This window comes from Atractosteus spatula, chromosome 16 (genome assembly GCF_055471065.1).
Source record: "Atractosteus spatula isolate fAtrSpa1 chromosome 16, fAtrSpa1.hap1, whole genome shotgun sequence".
Taxonomy (NCBI): Eukaryota; Metazoa; Chordata; class Actinopteri; order Semionotiformes; family Lepisosteidae; genus Atractosteus; species Atractosteus spatula.
This window is the reverse complement of record NC_142721.1, coordinates 8517879-8537484: the sequence shown is the minus strand read 5'-3', so window position 1 is coordinate 8537484 and position 19606 is coordinate 8517879. Positions and strand designations below refer to the sequence as shown.

The 19606-nt window shown below is 37.9% G+C and overlaps 1 protein-coding gene across 1 annotated transcript in view; it reads left to right on the top strand.

Moving 5' to 3' along the window:
• The first annotated feature begins 5721 nt into the window (after nucleotides 1-5721).
• Nucleotides 5722-19606, top strand: part of galnt18b (UDP-N-acetyl-alpha-D-galactosamine:polypeptide N-acetylgalactosaminyltransferase 18b) — a 133477-nt gene continuing 119592 nt past the window's right edge. The window contains exon 1 of the mRNA XM_088934762.1: nucleotides 5722-6370. Within this exon, the coding sequence (XP_088790888.1) occupies nucleotides 5911-6370 (460 nt within the window). The 5' untranslated portion in view covers nucleotides 5722-5910. The remainder of the gene's footprint in view (nucleotides 6371-19606) is intronic.

Genomic DNA, 19606 nt, shown 5'->3' with positions numbered 1-19606 from the left:
GGAAACAGGTATGAACTTGTTCTGCAGTGGGAACGTGAATATATTGTCAATAAGAAAGGAAAGGCTGCTGATGAACATGACGGATGGCTCAATTGTTTGTGCTCCTTTCCTGCTGGAATACAAATGCACAAGAAACCCATGAAGACTTCATTATGGAAAGCCTACATACGATTTTAATCAGGGATTTATAATGGGATATACAACAACTGGAAGGCACAAGCAGAGGAGATTTACTGAAAAGATTTGTAATGACTCGCTAATTCAAATCTCAAATGTTTATTAGATTATTAGATGATTTTCCTTTTCTAATGACAAAAACACAGTAATAACCTCATATTCGGAAGAATACAAATATTAGGAAGGTATACGTTTTCCATAAAATGGTCCTTTATTTCCCTATAAAAATTTAATCAATATTATGGAGCTTGTTAATGAGCTAAGGTGAAGTGATATATTACAGGCTTTCAGTACTTTGCTCTGATCGATTATACAGATATGAAATTATTATCAATTTAATTTTTTTGCCTGTCTGACTATAGGAACCACAAGCCATTTAGGATAAAGAGGCTTTCATGCAGACTGAACGTCTTCACAAATTTCAGAATCTAGCCACAGGAGGTCACTGTAATTCCATATGGACGATGACTACTGAATATTTTTTCTACATCAGTTTTGGTCTTTTTTCTGTATTATTTTAGGTTAGCTGTAATTTTTCAACTTAGAAGCATAGTCTGATTTCTATTATTTCACTTTTAAAAAAAATTAAGTACTTTCTGGTTTTGCTCTAACAGGGGTGTTCAGTTGTGAACTCTGAACTTCTCTGGCAGCCAGATACATTGCAGGGCTAAAGGGAATTTCCTAAAGTAAACTGACCGACTGAAGGAACTGAACCTTTTTAGTCTTGGAAAGAGAAGAGGGGATCTCTTAAAAATATCTAACATCCTCAAAGACACTCACAAAGTCAACCCAGCTGACTGCTTCAGAATCAAGAATGAATCACAACCCACAGGACACAAGAGATTTAAGTCCATTTAAAATCAAGCAATGGAGGCACTTCCTTACTCAAAGAGTTGTGGGAGTCTGGAACAAGCTACTTAGCCATGTTGTTGTTCAAGCTGATACTCTGGTTTTGGCAGGCTGTGTCCCTTGAATTAACCAGATTAACTATTAACAACCTAATGGCTGTTACCAGTTTCTACTGGCTGTACAGTATTCAAAGTTGACCTTAAAGCTCAATCAGTTTATGGCTGGAGTAATTAGGTGATCAATGACTGAACTTTAATTTAATTGGCAGCTTTAGATACTGAAGTGGACGCTCGTTTATCATGTACAATGTGTCTGAGCAAAATGTCTAGGTTTATTTTCTTACTGTTATTTTTTATGTTCTTTTTTAATTAAAGCATTATCTATTAAGAACACAAAAGACATATGGGGAACAAGGCAGAACCCTCTTGTGGATTACATGAATGACTCACTGTGTTTACACTTTGATATTTGCAGTTTCAAATGATTTTTTAAGGTTTAATTTCTTTTTCTTATTTGAAGATTGGGATAATTGAATTGTCTTGGGATTTGAAAATGCCATGAACATATTTCACAGAATTTGTCAGGCTATATTGTCATCTTATTCAGATTCACCTCTGGCAAGTGTCTTATAAAACTACAATAATGTATCCAGAAAGGGAATTCTCATACGAATCTCCCCCAGGGGAATTCCAATAAAAATACAACAAATGAAATTCCCACTATGTATGCATTAATCTCCGACAGTGTGAATTAAAATAGATAATACGGATTTGTTTTCTTTCTGTTTTGTGCCTGACTTTCTTCACTGAGCTCCACCTTTCAGGTGACATGTTATCTTACAACTTCCCCTGAGCAACAAAAAAAAAATAGAGAGGGAGGATCGATGAGTCAGATTGCATTATTCAAACCAAGACACTTAAGGAAAAGTTACAGCAGGCCTGATATTTAAGATAAGTAGCCATTTTTTTAAGCATATAAAAGAGCGATTTTTTAAAATAAGATTTAAGATGTTCTCCATGCATGCCTGTAGAATGGCATGGACAAGTAACACATTCTTCCCAATAAAAGTGCAGTTTCTTTTGGGGCCAAATCACATAATTCAATTCAAAAAGGCAATGAAAGAAAGAATGATTAGATTCCTCTTTTCTCTTCCCGAAGTGGAATGCGTAATGACGAAAAGCAAAGCAGGGGTGGTATTTATGCAATGAGAATAATGGCATAATCTGGAATAAAGGCATCCATCCATCTTCCAAATCAGAATCACTATTTGCAAGGTCAGTTAAATGAACAAGGAATCTTGGTGCAAAAACATTGATAGAAACAATCAATAATATTTATACTGTACACCTAACACAAAGAACACACACTCTGCCTCCCCTATTCATGAGTCCTGGTTAAGCATGGCGATGGCCATGGGGAAGAAGCTGTTCAGATGCCTAGTAGTTTTGGTTTTGATCGACTGGTAGCATCTCCCCGAGGCACATTTTTGAAACAGATGGTGTCCATGATGAGAGGAGGTATTGACAATCTTTTCTGCTTGCTTCTTCAATCTGAGTTTACACAGGTCTTCAATAGATGGCAAATGACTCTCACTGCACAGGGGACAATGAGTTGCAATTTGCCTCTAGAAAGGACAGACATGTTGCCAAACCAAACAGATGCAGAAGGTGTAAGAATGCTCTCAACAGTGGCTCTGTAAAACTGAATGATGCAGGAAACACAAATCTCTGGTGCACTTTCTTTGTAAGGGCTTCACAAGGCATTCAAACCTGCTTTAACCACTTCATAGAGGTGAGGGACCATGAGCATCTATCCCAGCAAGCAATGGACACAGGGTACACCCTGGATGGGACTCCAGTCCATCGCAGGGCTCACACACACACCCACTCACACCAGGGCCAATATTCCCAGAAGCCATTTAACCTACCAGTATATCTTTGGACTGTGGGAGGAAACCAGAGCACCTGGAGGAATCCGCACAAACACGGGAAGAACATACAAACTCCACTCCGATCGAGGAGATGGGACTTGAACCCAGTGCTGCAGGGCAGCAATGCCAACCACAGCTTTTACTCTTTCAGTCTTTGGGCTGATGATGGTGTTTTCAGGGAATTAAGTCATTGCTGACATTCCTTTTGGTTTCTTCCTCGGTAGTCTACTACGCTAATGAGTGAGAAGAAAGATACACAAGGTTACTTTCAGCACAATGAAATGAACGGCTCCTTGATGTCAAAAGGATACTCTTTATAGAATAATCAATGGCTCTCGAAGTGGATGCCACATCTCCCAAAATCGTACAGTATTGCAGACATGAAAAGCACTGAAACATGACAGATCGCAAAAAATCAAACTACTGTACATAAAATACTGCATAGGCTGAACCTATAGATAATAATGATCGGTAACGTCAGTCTAGACAGAAAATTCCATTTTGAAAATACTTTCACAAAAGGGAAAAAGAGAATTTTAACATATTTTTTTAGAAAAAACAACCCTGCATCAAATAAAAAAAGACTTTTCTGTCCATTTTTCAGTTTCTTTGACTGTCATGTGATTCTGGTGTACAATTCTGTACGTTAGCAAGGTACTCTGCTATCTGGTCAGAGGTTTTCAAAGCCAAGTGCAAATAAAACTTCTGGTAATTTACATAAAATGTACCTTTCATCAAAACAATTCATAAACCCGAGCAGGAGACTTAATACCATATAAAAAAAAACTCTTACTATTATGTCTCTGAGATTGCCTGGGAATTGACTGTATTGAACATCCAGAATGATGATGCATTTTGAGGCGAATGTTCCCATAGATTAATTCACTTTACATTTAAAAAACCATGTCTGTGACATGAGACGTTTGTCTGGTTCCTTTGCAATCTCATTACATCTCTGCTCTGTATATTTGTACATTGGTGGTGGACGACCGGAAACATACAGTATTGTTGCAGTGTAAAAACAAAGCTCTGTAGATCCACATGACTCTCATAGTCACAGAAACATGAAAGTTTACACACTTAAAATATTGTCATCTTGAATAAGCCTTTGACCTTATCATATGACATATATTTGAGCTGGCCCCCGTTATAAAACTTTAGTCCACTAAGCTAATTGAAAGTAATGAAAAAATAGAAAGGTTTAACAACAATACCCGGCTTCATGTTAAAGACGTCATAGTGTTTTTGTCAATTTTAGCTGAGATGTGAAAATTCTTTAGTTGGGGAAAAAATGAACGTAGTTGATTTTTATTTATCGGATTATAATATCTTTAAACACAACTGAATTTATATTTGGACCCTTTAACTTGAATATTCATATTTAGGAAAGTGGAACACTTACAAATGTTTGCTACTATGTTGCGCATGTAGTTTATAAGGATGTTATTATAAATTCGATACAATTTACTCGTTTAGGGTTCGAATGGTTCCATCTAGTGGTCACTGTGAGTATTCACTGTCCACACTTCAGTTCATTGCACATCGTACACACTACTGGGCTACAGTGTGCCTATTATTCCTTCGTAAAAAACAATAACCCCTGCGTGTAGGGGTGAAAAATACAAAACATTCGCTTCTGCACCGTGATCTAATAGATCTATTGCAGACAGCAATTGTGATTATGACGCTTTTTAAAACTGGTGTAAACCACGTAATCTGCACTGCACGCATACATTAGACTTGAACATATCAGTTTTTACATTATAATTAAATTAAACTTTTAACAAATTTGCAAACTTTTGAAGTTCAGGTTTCTAACAAGATCGTATGAAACCAACTGCTCATGAAAATGAGTATTTTTGCTTTATGGTTTAAATAGTGCAGGTCTAGCTGTCGATTTTAGTTTACAGAGAGTACGATCTACAAAAGTGCAAAAGCAAAATATAATGTGACAAAATATTGGAATATTGGAAATATTGCACGATAATACACTATACATTTTTTCTATATAGCATCATCACGGAATGGTAAACATATCAGTGATCTCAGCAGCTCTAACACTCAGCAATGAGGAGAATGTTCATCAGCAACAGTCACCGTGGCATCAGTAGCAGCAGTAAAAGCGTGATTTTGGCCATTTCTAAAACTTTTAAAATAATATTTGGGCGATGCATTCAGATCAACATCCATGAATGCCTCCAGCTTTTCACTGTCATGAGCTAATACCGTAACGCCACAGTACGATTCAAAGATCCAAGTACACCCCATTCAATATCTAATTACTATCAATAACGCCCTGAAGCAGTTTGTCGAAGTCACCGCCTGAACGACGACGAATGACCCTAAAAGACAATAGCGTTTAAAGGACTGCAGGGAATGGAAAAGACAGAACCCGTATTGTTGTCATGGCACATCTCTCCCGGTAATCGGACCCGGTTTCCCAGAGTCTGAGCAGATGGGTTTTTCATCTTCACACCTGTGATGTAATCGGCGCCGAGTTAATGGACTTTGTTCTTCGAAACGATGGCCCCAGCGATCTGAACAGCACAGTTCTCGCAAGTGAATTCTATTTAACAAAAGATATTCAGGGAATCTGCATTTCCGCCACAAACCTGTCTACCTCTCGTTCACTAGGCTCTAAATTAGGACTTCCTAAAATCTCCCCACTTCAAGTAACCAGGTCCCTCTTAAAATAGCTCCAGATCGGCTATTCGAAGAAAACGCAGACTGATGTATTATCTTTAAAACCAAGACACACCCTTCTCACTCCTTATTGGATCTGTGAGCGGCTGAATATGAAAGTTACTGCCTCTCACGCACGTCTCATTGGCCGCCAGTCCCGTGTCCCGAACTGCGGCCAGTGGATGTGGTTTCGGCCCCGGCTGTCCGCGATGGAAAGCAGCGCGCAAGAGGCGGTGGGAGGAAAGTTTCACGCACTTTGCAGCAAGTGATCCATGTTTGTGCCTGCACCTTTTCCTTTTCGAAAAACGCAGCAAGTGGGGATATTTCTCAGCACAGCCCCGTCGCGAAGGGGAACTGGAGGATTGTGTGGTAGTCGGAATGATATTGCGTATAAATGGAAGGAACAGTCAGTGATACCACGGTCTGAGTTTCTTTCTTACTGCACTTGTGTTCTAAGGCTTCATCTTTTCACATCTATATGGAGGGATCTCAGGATGGCTTGCACCAGGAAAACCAAAACTTTGGTATCTACTTGTGTTATCTTGAGCGGCATGACCAACATCGTGTGTCTGCTGTATGTCGGATGGGTCACTAATTACATTGCGAATGTCTATATCAAAGTTCAAGAGCCCGTCCCGGAGAAAAAGTTGGAGGACGACAATAAAGGGGAAACTTTGAGGATTATAGAAAGACTTGATCGACTGGAGAATGTAGTCAACCAACACATACAAGGTATTGATCAACTCTGCATTACTGTACTGTAACCGTTGAAATAATGTCCGTGTATAATATTTTATTCTCCAAATATCACCCCCACTTTGATTTCTCATTTACTGATTCGGGATGTTGTGATCATGCACCAAAGTGCCAGGATCCCATTTTTCATTGGAGTCTTCTTATAGGGTCTTATAGCATAACAATGTGCTGCGGGAATTGGAATCTCATAATTTAGGGAGGAAACCTTATATCGCTGCATGTATTGTGCTTAGTTGTGTGTGCACCCAGTCTACGTTATCTCGGTTAAGGTCATCAGAGTATGCACACGAACTACAAGTCCAGGGACTTTTTTTCAATGTAAAAATGTTTGTTTCCCTTTGCCTTGGCTATAATCACACTTAAAGAAGCAGTTGTTTGGGATGTATTGCCCCATTGTATAAATGCAAGATTCTGGTGTACTGGAACTAGCCTCCACAATTCACACGGCGCTTGTTTAAAAAGGGGGGAGACTTTTCTTTATAGACATGCGAATGCGCACATGAGTTTTTGTTCAGAAGCTCTCATATTTCCTGAAAACGATTAACTTTAGGTTGCAACCAACCATCGCTCCATAACATTTTAATAATGCATCTAAAAATAAAATGTGTAATACTTAATAATGCAGCACACCGTTTCACCACCCAGATCATTATATAACATACTCCGTATATACAGCCAGTCTATTTAATCCTTATAAATGTGCGATTATGTATATTGCAGTACTAACAGCAAATTTAGGACGAACATAAAGAACTTTTGCTGCCAACTATTAACTTCCAAGTCCTGTCCGTGGCTGTCTAATTGGCAGTTTGGAATTTTTTTTGTGTCCATTTATGACTTGAGTGACCGATACAGGTAACAGTCTGATATAGCAGAAATGTAGTGTTAAATTTTATTCTTGCTCACTATGATTTAGATTTAACGTCTGAATTCTGTAGCTCCACTAGCTAAAAGTTTAGCGGCTGCTGTGACAAACGCATTTTTTCTTATACAGTCTACACTGTCTCCATTCCTCAATACATCGCTAATTTTGGCTGTTATTCTTTTAAACAGTATTCTGTAAATCTTGACTCGTCTGTCACATCGTACTACAGAGTATGCTTACATTTAATCTTTAGTTGTTACGAACACCAGTTGAATACATTTCACATTGTAGGTAATGTTTCGTGTTTAGCTTTCAGAATAACGTTTGCAAAGCCGTAATAACATTTCTGAATCTTTCAGTATCTTTTAACATTGATTGTGAGTAGGCAGTCATTTAATTACTCGATAACATTTTCTCATCATTGTTTAATTCCCTCTTGCTCCTACAACAAAGTTCTCATCCAACTGTGTTAACAAGGTACTGCGCAATCGTAATTTACACATCAATAAGAGAAACCTAGTTACTCCGTAATGCATTTTGTAAATGGAGTAAACTTTTGAAATTGCCTCTCCTTTTGGAGGATATAATACATGTAAAAATATTTCTCTCAAGTTTAAGTAACTCCATGGAAATTTAAACGTGGTAACAACGCAGCCAGCCTGCGTGGCAAGAACTTTGTTCTGAAACGCCTCCTTAAAGACCGTAATACAGTGAGTAATTGTAATGCCAATATTACCTTAGTGGTAATGATGTAAAAATGAGAAAAAATGCATTACTTTAATGAGGAATTTATATTTTAATAGCAACACCCCGATTTTAACAGAATAAGGTCTCAACAGTTCGGGATTGAACAGTGTAATAAACTGCAATAATACTTTAGGACACTGTGATATTTTAAAAACGTTACTGTTAAGAGAATATTGATTTAGTTGTAGAAGTTTCTATAAAATATAGAGTGCAGATAGTAAGAGGTAAACAGGTAATGCCTTATTTAAATGTTTGTTTCTACCTTTTCAAAAAGAGATTGGTTTCCATTAACGTCCTGAGCTTTTGACACTGCCATTTGTTTCAAAAGCAAGAACTGAGGCAGTAATTGCGATCTAAGAATTCAATTAGCCGTAAAACAGATTGGGACAAATATTTTGAAGAGAAGGATATTCATTTAGGGCAGAAGAGAGACTCTGAACTGCTGTATTAAGTGCGACGAGTGCAATGCCTAAGTGAAGTAAACCTTCCATTACTAAAATCAATAGGACATTTGCAACAGGCTGATCTTTGAAAGGGGTGTCGAGAAAGGTAACACACTGTATCAAACTTCAGAGATCGAGCTCTCTGCGCACCACGAAAGCACTTCAAATGTCTATCAGCGTCCATTCCTTTCTGAAGCTCAAAAATGTAACTGCACGGAATTAGTGGAGAGAAATCTGAGTGCCGTGAGGACGTGAGAGTGTGGTTTCTTGGACAAAAAAACATGCACAGGCAGTTTTCCAGCATGAACAGGTGCCCGGATTGAGGGATAGAGGCACCATAAGGTCAGTGTTTGAATCAGTGTGCAAGTTACTACCCCAAAATTCTGCTCAAGCTGTCAGTAGACATCACACTGCTACACTCCGCTTCACTCATTGGCCACTAAAAGCAGGCTGTAGATCTATTTTGTATTTCATGGAGTTTGTTACCTGTCCTTATTGTTTCATCAGGCATTTTGGCTTAGGCACAAAGAGGTAACAATACAAATGTAGATATAAGCTTACTCTTGTACTTAATTGGTTTTATTTTGATAACCAACCGGTGACATAGGGCTCACATCTGTAAAATCAAAAAGATAACATCACTCTCTTGATGGTCACTGCTATGACACTTCCAACAATACACAGAAACAAGCAGTTTGAACTGAGACCTTTGAAAGGGATCTTCTCTACCAACAAGCCTATCAAATTCTACTACTTTGAATTGTTGATTATCTTACTTTTTCCTTCTTATCAATTTTAAAGTTAAAATGTGCTATATAAATTAAATGTATTATTATTTCTTCCTTTGCTGTGATTTTGCAAACACAAGATTCATTCCAATGCCTTTTATACATTAAGGATTTTATACCTTTGAACACAGAGTCTAAACCTCTTAGCTATGTAAATTGGCTACTTGTTGAACACAGATTTGATTCTTAATGTCTACTTATGATCTGAAACTCGTCTGTGTACTTGCTGGAGTCTGGTTTCTTCTTTCAAGCTCCCATCTAAAGAAAATGTGATTGCTGGGTGCCCAGACTCTTTGCCTAGAATGTCTAATTGATTACTGAGTTTCATTAACTATGCAGCTAATGCATGCTTACATATTCTCATCTATTTTGAAAGAAGTATTTTTTTTATCTTGTTGTTTTAAAGACATTAGACATTGGAGGAAATTGCAAATACAGTCTTACATTTTTCTTTCTGTTGTATCCGGTTTATGCATTCCCTTACTTGTGAATGCTGCTGGGGATTGTAACATCAATTTCAGTTCTTGTAGACAAAAACCCTTTGTATTGAAGCACACTGAGAAAACCTGGCACAATTGATCTTTGTGATTTTAGCACTTAGTGCCAATGCCAGATTATACTGTTGGCACGTGATCTGATTTAGTTTGCCTGGTTCATCTTCATGACATTACTGAGCAGGGGGTGATCTCCTTTAACCTTGCAAAGCACAACTGTTCACATGTGCACTGTTACAATATTAGGCAGCCAGCATCAATAGCTGTGAATTGGAAATTTAATAGCAGACCCTGGTATCTTAAATGCACCGGTTGGCTGAGTCTGACAGCAGAGATTGGCTTGTAAAACTATTCTGTAGTCACTCCAGTTGATCTTTTTTTCACCCTTCAGAGTCAGCTTCCGGCGTAAGATACTCTAACTGCAGACTTTTCTGTTTCTGTTGCATTATTTCATCCTCTTTTTGTAAGGCATTGCATTAGTTCCTTTAAATAAAACAGTATAGCAGAATCGTTTTTTGTGTCTTTTAGAAAGTTCTAAATACAGATTGTATTTCTACATGAATGTACACTGGGTCTCTTTAATGCTTTTCTTTTCAAAACGTTAATCCTGAAATAAGCACTGTGCAAGTTTTTGTCACTAAGAACCACAGTTAATATCGGAAATGCAGTGGATGAGTCCTAGTGAAGAGGTTTTAATTTTGATCTGGTCTACAAGATGCTCTTTTGTGTCTAAAACACAGTGGTGTATACTTGCAGACTATAGCAGTGACATCTTGCTCAATTAACTAAAACTGAAAATGTTCTGGAAAGTTCTCTTATTTGATTCAGTTCCATTTGAGCTGCTTTGAGTCACAGTAAAGTGATCCACCTTTTCAGAATACCGACACCTCAATTTTTAGGGCTGTTTTTGTATGCTGCACAGCTAGTTTTTTGTCCTGTCACTGAGGACATGATGATGCTGGATAATTGCTGTGGAAATTCTAGGAGAAGTCATTGAAAATAGTTTCCGAAAGGTTTGTAATGGTGAGTGAAGCTGTACTAGTGATGGTAACCAACAACATCTGTTCCTGTCCTGTAGGATTTTGAACGTCTGCTCTTTGTGTTCTCACGCCTCCAGTGTTTGCTGTTGGTGCCTCCAAAGTCATCCTTACAACGTTTCCAGAGCCAGCAAAAACAGCATACCAAAACTCAGATTTTAAAAAAGATTACTCTAAAATATAGGGATTACAGTATGCAGATTTTACAGAGCTTGTCAAAAATTGCTTTGACTGTTTCATTCATTTCTGGATAACTATGCAGCTCATACAATAATTGTTATTAAGCCTGTGCTGCGCTTGTTGTAAAACAAAGCTTTCTTTACCAAGCTCTTCTGGTCTGCTTAATTATTCTTATTTTAGATAAGGCTCAATGCACAGCCACCCTCCCACTGCAAACTGTGTTCTCACTTCTGTTCTCTGCTCCTGGCAGATTTAACAGTTTATACGAATTTGAGAAAGTGCCTTGAAACTCTGTTTGTATAGTAAATGCAGAGAAACAACCCATTACTGAGAATGTTAATGTGGAATGAACCATCATCTATTTAAATTAATAGCAGCAGATAGGGGCCAAAAAGCCAACGGATGCCTTTCAAAGGATAACGGCAAACAATTAAAACTTACGTTTAATTACTATTCCATCCATCTGTTTTGTAACTGCTTCATCCAATTCAAGGTCAGGGGGAGAGCCCGAGCCTATATCAGCAAGCAACAGGAACAAGGTGGGGTGGGTGCATGCCAGTCCATCGCAGGGCGGACACACAGACACACACACACTCGCACCAGGGCCGACTTTCCCCAAAGTAAACGAACATTCCAGAATGTCTTTAGACTGCAGAAGGAAACCAGAGCCCCCAGAGGAAACCCAGGTGAATATGGGGAGAACATGCAGACTCCACGCAGACAGCACCCCAGGGCCCCAGCGCTGCAAGGCCGCTATGCTAACCACTGTGCCACCGTGCCATCATTGATTCCTATGAAAACTATTATTCAATATTCAAAAGTAAAAGGCAACAGTTATCTTGCCAATTCCAATCCTTGGGATTCCTGCACTTGTTGAATTTCATAATTTCATTTCAGCTGAGTTCTTGGTTATATAATTAAACAACCTGGGGGGCTTAACAGGTCTTTTTTCCAATTTGTCTTCTCCTCAAAAGGGGCTAAGTTAGTTCTAAAATGTAACAGTTAAGAGGAAAATTCCTGGCATGAATCGAAGTGTTCAAACCTGTCGCCAGTGGAGGCCCACCACTGCTCCGGGATGTAGTCTGGGAGTGGGCCCTGTGCTGTCAGGTTAGGCTGCAGAATACCACAGGCCTCGCCGGGAATGAGAGGTTTTCTGATCATGGAAATCAATCATGTTATTAATTAGCTAAATGAGGTCTCACGTGGGCTGAAATCCTGAGAGTGCTGGGGTTTAAGGGAACCAAATATGTTAGCTTGGGATAACATGTTTCAGAAATTTAGAGGAGTTTGTAGTGGTTTGACTGGGGAGTAAAATAACACCCTCTAGTTGACAAGACCGTTGGTGGGATAGGTTAGGGTTAAGTTAATTTTTCTGATTTGGATAGAAGCAGAAGACATCCTTTGTGTAGACTGGCAGCAGGAAAGCTAGAATCATCCTTCTACGACATAGCAACTTCAAAGAAAAGTGGACAGATAAGGCCCTTCTGACTTAATGATTGATGTCTAGAGACATTGAAATGAGAGAAAACTGAACCTGAGCTACAGATTACCCAGCTGGGTATATTATTGAAATGAGTTCTAGAATTGTTGATGAAATGCGTGCTTGTCTTAAGGAAAGGCATGTGGACTTGCGTTCCCTGGTCTATTTTTGTTAACAAAGCTCTGCTGAAATGACTTACTAAGACAGTCAGGGGTCAGTGGTTTAACCCAAGCTAAGTCTGTGCAAAGTAATGATGTCAATTTATCTAAAGTTAGCTAAATCAATAAGTGAAATTGAGTCGTTAGGTCAGTTGGAAAACCTTCATTTTCTTGATGAGACAGCTCAATTGTGTACTTGCCCAGCTAATGAAACACAAAGCAGGATGTAGAAGGAATGGATTCTTTCAGAACACTGCAAGCAATGAAGCAGAAGAGGAAAGAAAAAGAAAAACAATCACAGCTTGGTGTGGAATGTGCTGAAAAGCTGTGGTCCATATTTACTCAGCTTCCAGGTTTCAGGTACTGTACCTACAGTATATACACAGCAGTTCCACACTTCCCGTGCTCTCAGGGCACAGTCCTGCAAATTTTATAGGGCTCCTTAAATTGAGGATGGTATTAAACCAGGGAAGAGTGTCTCATTGGTCAGGTTAAACTGAGTGAATAATCAGTTTAATTGGGTAATTAAGAGTTCAGGTGGAATGAAACCCAGAGAGCACTGGAGCTGAAGATCCAGTGATACATACTCTCCAGCAGGACAGGCTCAAGAGACAGACCCTGCTGGTGTTATTGTTCTCTTCAATCCACCACATGAATGAGACCAGCGAAAGATGATATTTGTGACGCAACATGTAGATAACTAGTCAATTAAGGAGTTAAGAACTAGGTAGGAACAGAAATCTGAAGCCATGAGGAATGCTGGGTGCCCCTGTTTGTTTGGACTATAAATAGAGTAAAAAAGCACTGTTTTGCACAGAATAGTATAAAAAGCTTTCCAGAGTGTCATCATCTTTTTATTGTTCTTTTTCCCACAGTGCATTTATCAGCTCTGTTATGTCGGAGAAAAGCACTTTACGGAGGCATTAGTATAGTAAGGATGAACGGGTCAGTTGTTTGAACTCCTTTCTAAAACACTTTAGGTTTTGAGGAAGAAGAGTGAAGCCGCTTGATTCAGCTGAAGCAAATCACTGGAGACTTACAGACCGATTCAAAGCCATGAAGTTTCCAACGTACAGCAGTGTTAAATACACGCAGAGAAATTTTGGAGAAAAAAGAAGTGAAATGGCACTTGATGTGTTGCAGCCTGAGATGCATATAAAGTTGTCATCTTTGGAAACCTGTACAAACTTTTGCACAATAGTTTCACTGTGACTAAAAAGCTTACGAGTCTATTTAATTTCCAAGACATTCTTTGTATTCAAACACAGTTGATGTCTAGACTTGCCAGCACCATTGCAGTCATGGTTTTTAGTGACTTTTTAACATTTAGTATTACATGATCATTTAAATGTAATTCATGCAATTACATTTAAAGGCACATATTATGCAGAATGTTTAATGTCTTAAAGTAAGACTGTGTATTAAAGCATTAAATTCTACTAATATAACTGACTCTGGTAACTGTTGGAATAAAATCAGAACATAACATTCCATGGAATGGAAAGTCTGACTTACAGTATTTAATGGAAGGAGTTGAGAGAAGAAAATAATAATAATACCCAGAATAAATAAGGTCAAAATAATTATCACAAAACACACACCTTTTAAGGGAAATTGAGTGGTCAAACACTTCGTTTGGGAAAATTCATCCTCAAACAATTTTACAGCAAATACTTTTTAAATAAAGAGGTCTTTTGTAATAAAGAAACATGAACCAGTTCTCACATGCATAAATTTAAACTGACAAAACTGTTTTCGGAAAACTGGTGTTTTTTATGTCAAAAAGTTAATTAGAAATGTCATGAAAGCCTGCTTTTTAAGTAACTGGATACAGCTAATCTACATTAATACAGAATGTGTTATATCACTAATTTATTTTGTTTTGAAATAATCTGAATGGAGCCTTTAATTTTATTTATATTCCTTGAAAGATACACATGCCCTTGATGTTGTTAAAGATAGCAAGAGGTTTGAAGCCTGAAGTTAATTCATGAAGTTAATGGTAAATACCCTATTATTAATCTGAAAATACAATACTGTCAAGTTTATACTGTTATATTTTTGGTTTAATATTACTGAACTCAGAAGTTGATATTGTAAAACAACTCTGTTTTCAACTTTTGCTTTAATAAACCGAGCGCACTGGTAATTTTATGTCTGCTCTTTAGGAATTCCTGTGACTATAAGTGGTTGAAGGAGGTTAGCAGTTGTTTAACCCATTAAGTTTTTGCCAGGACTTTTTTTTAAGTTTTGCTAAGCTTGTTCTTAGAGTCATTTCCTTGGACAACAGAACATAAAAAAAATATTGAGGCAAAACAGCTGGTTTTAGAAACAAAAACAACAAAATTCTTCTTACATGTATGTGTTTTTAGGTAGTACTTGTTAAATAACATATTTGGACCCAAAGTCCAACATGATGCTCATTCGTAAATATAAAAAAAGTATATAATCTGAAATTTGCTTCTAAAGGTGAATTCTAGAGAACCTGATTTTGCCTTCAGCTCCACAACTCCTATTCACCACCACAGTTGGAGTTACCTGTAGTACAGGAATGTGTTTGAAAGACCCTCCATTAGCATACTGTATTCAGAGCAGTTGACGAAAATGCATTTCACCCAAGTAGAGCAGCATGCGATTTTATGAAAAGGGAAGATCAAGGCAGTTCAATTTTTCACGCTTCCCTCTCCAATTCTGAGATAAAACAGTGTCAGAATGAGATGGCTTTAGGAGCAGGTTTCCCAGAATCCATTAAAAGCTGAAAGTTGAGTTTTCACAGTCGACAGAACTGTCTGATTACATTGTCACGTACGGAGAGTGACATTAATGCTAGAGCCTGCACAGAGCAGTATGATGTTCATTACAGGTGCTTTAGAAATTCACTAGGCTGTAGAATAAGCTTTCTTGATGTATTACCCACAGCTCCCAACATACACACAATCCAGTCTTCCTAACAGTTTCGTAATCAGAGTTAATAATGCTATAGTTTAACATTTGGAGCAGACAGCATCAGAAGCATGTCTGCCATATTACTCATCTTGCCTTGCCCTGTTGCCAGTATGACTCCACCCAGGGATGTGACTCCACTGAATTTTAAGGCTCTTTGTCACTCATGATGACTGATGGACTCTTCCATTCAGCTGTCCAGTTTAGGGCTGAACCCAGCTCTTTTGAAGGCCCTTTTTTCAGTCTGATTTATGGCTGTATTGCAAGAGTTATTTCATGGCAATCTCAAAGAGTTCTGTTTGACATAGACAGTGCAAATTCCATTGGCCATCAAGACAGGGGCTATTAATCAGGCAGAGCCTCTGGTGTTAAAGACAGTTATATTTTTAGGTTGTGCCTGCACATCAAACTCAGAAAAGGGGGGAAACAGGTATTGTTGTGAAAATAGCTTAAAGAAGTGTTTTTGTATCACCTCCAGTTACTGTATTTTCCATGATTTATTTTTCTTACCTGTTTTGATGCATATCTTTTGTGTGATATGTGTACTTTAGCATCCCAGCAAAATACTGCATTCATGTGATGGAATGAGTTAGGATATGTCAACGTTTTCACAGGTTTACTGCACAGGGTCTCAGAACAACTTGCTAGGCTCAAATTTGTTTCCCCTATCAAATGTTTTAAAATTTTTAGTTCCTTTCTTTTTCCTTCATAACATTTTTTTTCTGGAGCAGGACTTTGGTAGCTGCAATACATCGATAATAAATATTCAGAAACAACAGCTAGAGAGTTATCAAGTCAATTAACATAAGAGCTCATCAAGGACAGAGGCTACTGTCCACCCCTGCTGCATACATTTCAGGTTTTGAGGAAGCAGTCGTCACAAGAATGTAACAGAAGGGCCCCTTGAGTGTTGACTGTGTGAGAGTCTACAGGCAATGCGGTAAACAATTAATTGCAGTGGGATTGTAATACACAAGAGAATACTTGCAAATGAAAACAATTAATTATAAAGACAAGGGATACTGGGAAACTGAGGAAAACACTTTTATGTATCACAAGGCTTAACCTGTTCAAGACTGCTGCGTTTATATTGGAGTCCCCTGAGACAGCATTCTACAACAGGATGTGATGCAGAGAGTAATAACTTTAAACAGGTGATGTTGTGGACTAATTACACGCCTTGTCCAATCACATCAATATTTTTTCAAATACGTAAGCATGCTTTAGTGTAAGAAGTAAACTATAAACTAATACAAATAGTAAAATCGAACTACAGCTGTCTTACTTTTGTAAAAAAAACTTAATGTTTACTTCAGTTTCTTGTTAGCTGTATTTCATTGTCAGGTTGCTGTACAGAATACACTTTCTTGAGAGACGACTAGAATCTAGTCTGAGCTATACCACCTTTGATCCTAACAAAATAACAGAAAAAGCCCATTATTAAGTATTATCACATGTTTTCTGAGAGCTGTAAACTAGTTGCCGACTAGGGGTTTTCCACAATCTGCTTTGGTATAGAAAAGAAGACTTTCAGGAGCACTGCACATATAGCTATAGACTTCAAACCTTATTAAGCACATGTGCAGTGCTCCTGAAAGTCTTTCTTTCATATAATCACCACTAGTGGTGGGCTCACACTTATTTGACTTTTTCTTTAATTTAATCTCTAATCTTTATTATGACATTTTATATATTATATATAGTTGTATAATAAATGTGTTATATGTGTTGTAGCATAGTGAAGCTAAGCCAGAGGACATTGTAGCACCACAGTGTAAAATGTATGGTAAAACATGGGAGAAAGCCGAAATACTGCATTTAGCATGGTAAAAATTAATATAGGACAACAGTGCTTTAGCAGACCCGGTGATTTTTCTTATAGACCCTGGCTGCATGCTGTGGTCTCAGCAGCTTTCAGTGAATGATTTGTATGATTGTTCAGTCAATGTTGTGGGAGTGCCCTTCTCCCCAATGAGCTGTAGATCAATCTCCAGCCATCTCCTACCTCCTGTGTCAGGGCATTATAAAGAATTAGTTTTCCTCTTCCAGTCTGCAGCTTTAATAACTTGCCAGTAGGGAACTACCATGGGATCTGCCTCCTAACTCATGAAGGAAAAGTGATATTTCCTACATTACTCTGTCTGGCCGTAGTTGATGAAAATTGTGCATCTAAAAACTGCAGAGAACCTTTTTCATTTTATTTGAATCCCTCTTTAATTTTTTTTATACCACAGTCAAGCAATGCCTCAGATTGCAACTTTCGTTCTGTGTATTTCAATAATTTAGAGCAGACTTGGAAACACGTGTGCAAAACACAGAATTAATGCACCTCAAGGCAAAAACAAACAAAGAGCTCCATATTAATGAGCCCATAGGTTATTACTGTATGGATGTCAAGGAAAAATACAAAGAACTGGAATTAAGCAGCTGGTCTATTTCCTTTCCCCCCTTGTCTTCTGGGAACGATGTGCAACACTGAGCATTCATTAGTTATTTTATATTCTTCATACCTTCCTTTAAAAAGATCCACAGAATGTTTGAATATTAATATAGTTTGGTTGGTTTTGTGATGTGTTTTTTATCCTGTAAGTTACAGCCATGCACTACAAGTAATTTATTAAGGGGTGAGGTATCGTGTTTTTACTTGATTATTGAGGTCCTGTAATTCATAGGGCATTTCTATTATAGTTTGTTTGAATTCTCTAAATAGATCTTGCAGTTATTTGTGGAGCAGCTTGCTTGCAAATTAAGGGTTGCTAAAGTCAGCAGTGTGGCTGCGTATTTTTATAATGGAGCTGAGAGAACATTTTTCACAAAGCAAAATCTAACATATTTGCCCAAGTAGCCCTGCTCATTAGGGAAGGCCTAGCGTCGCAAAAGGTAAGTGTTAGAGTAAGGTGCTCTGCATCTATGGACTGCAGCTACTGTTCTCCAAAGTGATTCAGCATTCATATTATTTCTAAAAATAACAGTTTGTGTCCTTGCCAAAAATGCATCCATGCTCTGAAAGAATTGTTATGAATGATGACACAGTTCCTTACTCTTATTTAAGAAAAAAAGAAGCAGAAGTCATGGAAACAAGGTGCAGTACCAGGAAGGATGCAATGATCATAACAGATTTTCATATATTACGGGACACATGCTTCAAGTATTTGCAGTTGAGCTCAGCAGCCTTAAATGCAATAGACTGCTTTTCACTGACTGTGAGTCAGGCAGTGCTGACCCTGACCTAAAATCTGAACTTGCTGCAGGTTTCCTAAGTGACCGAAGTGATCTTAGGTGCACAGATTTGCTGATTTAGTAGGTCAGTGAATACCATTTGTATGATCAAAATTGTATTTCTTTCTTGGGGTTTGCAAGGAGAAATAAGTTGCTGTATAGAATTTTTGAAAGGAATTTGAAAGAAAAAAGGTGACTTTGATCTTTGGGTACATTACTGTGACTGATTTATAAGGGCCTCTGTTCTAGTGCGATTTCAAAGATTTCCATTGGTGCTTTGAGAATTTATATAGGGAAAAAAAATTAGCATTGGACCCTATTACAAGGTTATCAGGCAAACATTAGATGGTGATGGGGATTATGTAAACCATTGAACATTATTTATAATTCCTTTCTTAAGGTATAGAAAACCAGTGCAATAAGTTAAAATTTCTGGACCTACTTGTGCTACTGTAAATTCATTGGTTAAACTGTACTAATGTCTTATAGTTTTAAGTAATATTACAGCCACATGTCAGAAGAGGTACTGACATTTTTCTGTTGCACAGCACTCTTCTTGGAGATTATACAGTATTCCCTATTAAACACAATAGTGTAGGGCATTCGTTTGATTTATTTTACCATTACAGCAACCTGCTGTAAAGGTAAGGAAAGCAATTTATCTCCTTGATTAGAAGATACTTGAAGTTTAGCGGTCCATGTCAAACAGGAATCAAGCAAAAGAACAGGAGCTACGACAAGGTGTTGGACATCCTGTGCTCCATTTTCTCCATCTCCATCTCATTTAGGTTGCAGCTGATGAGGAAGAAAGAGAATATGTTCTCACAACTCTATCCTTTATGTTTGAACTCCAAACAA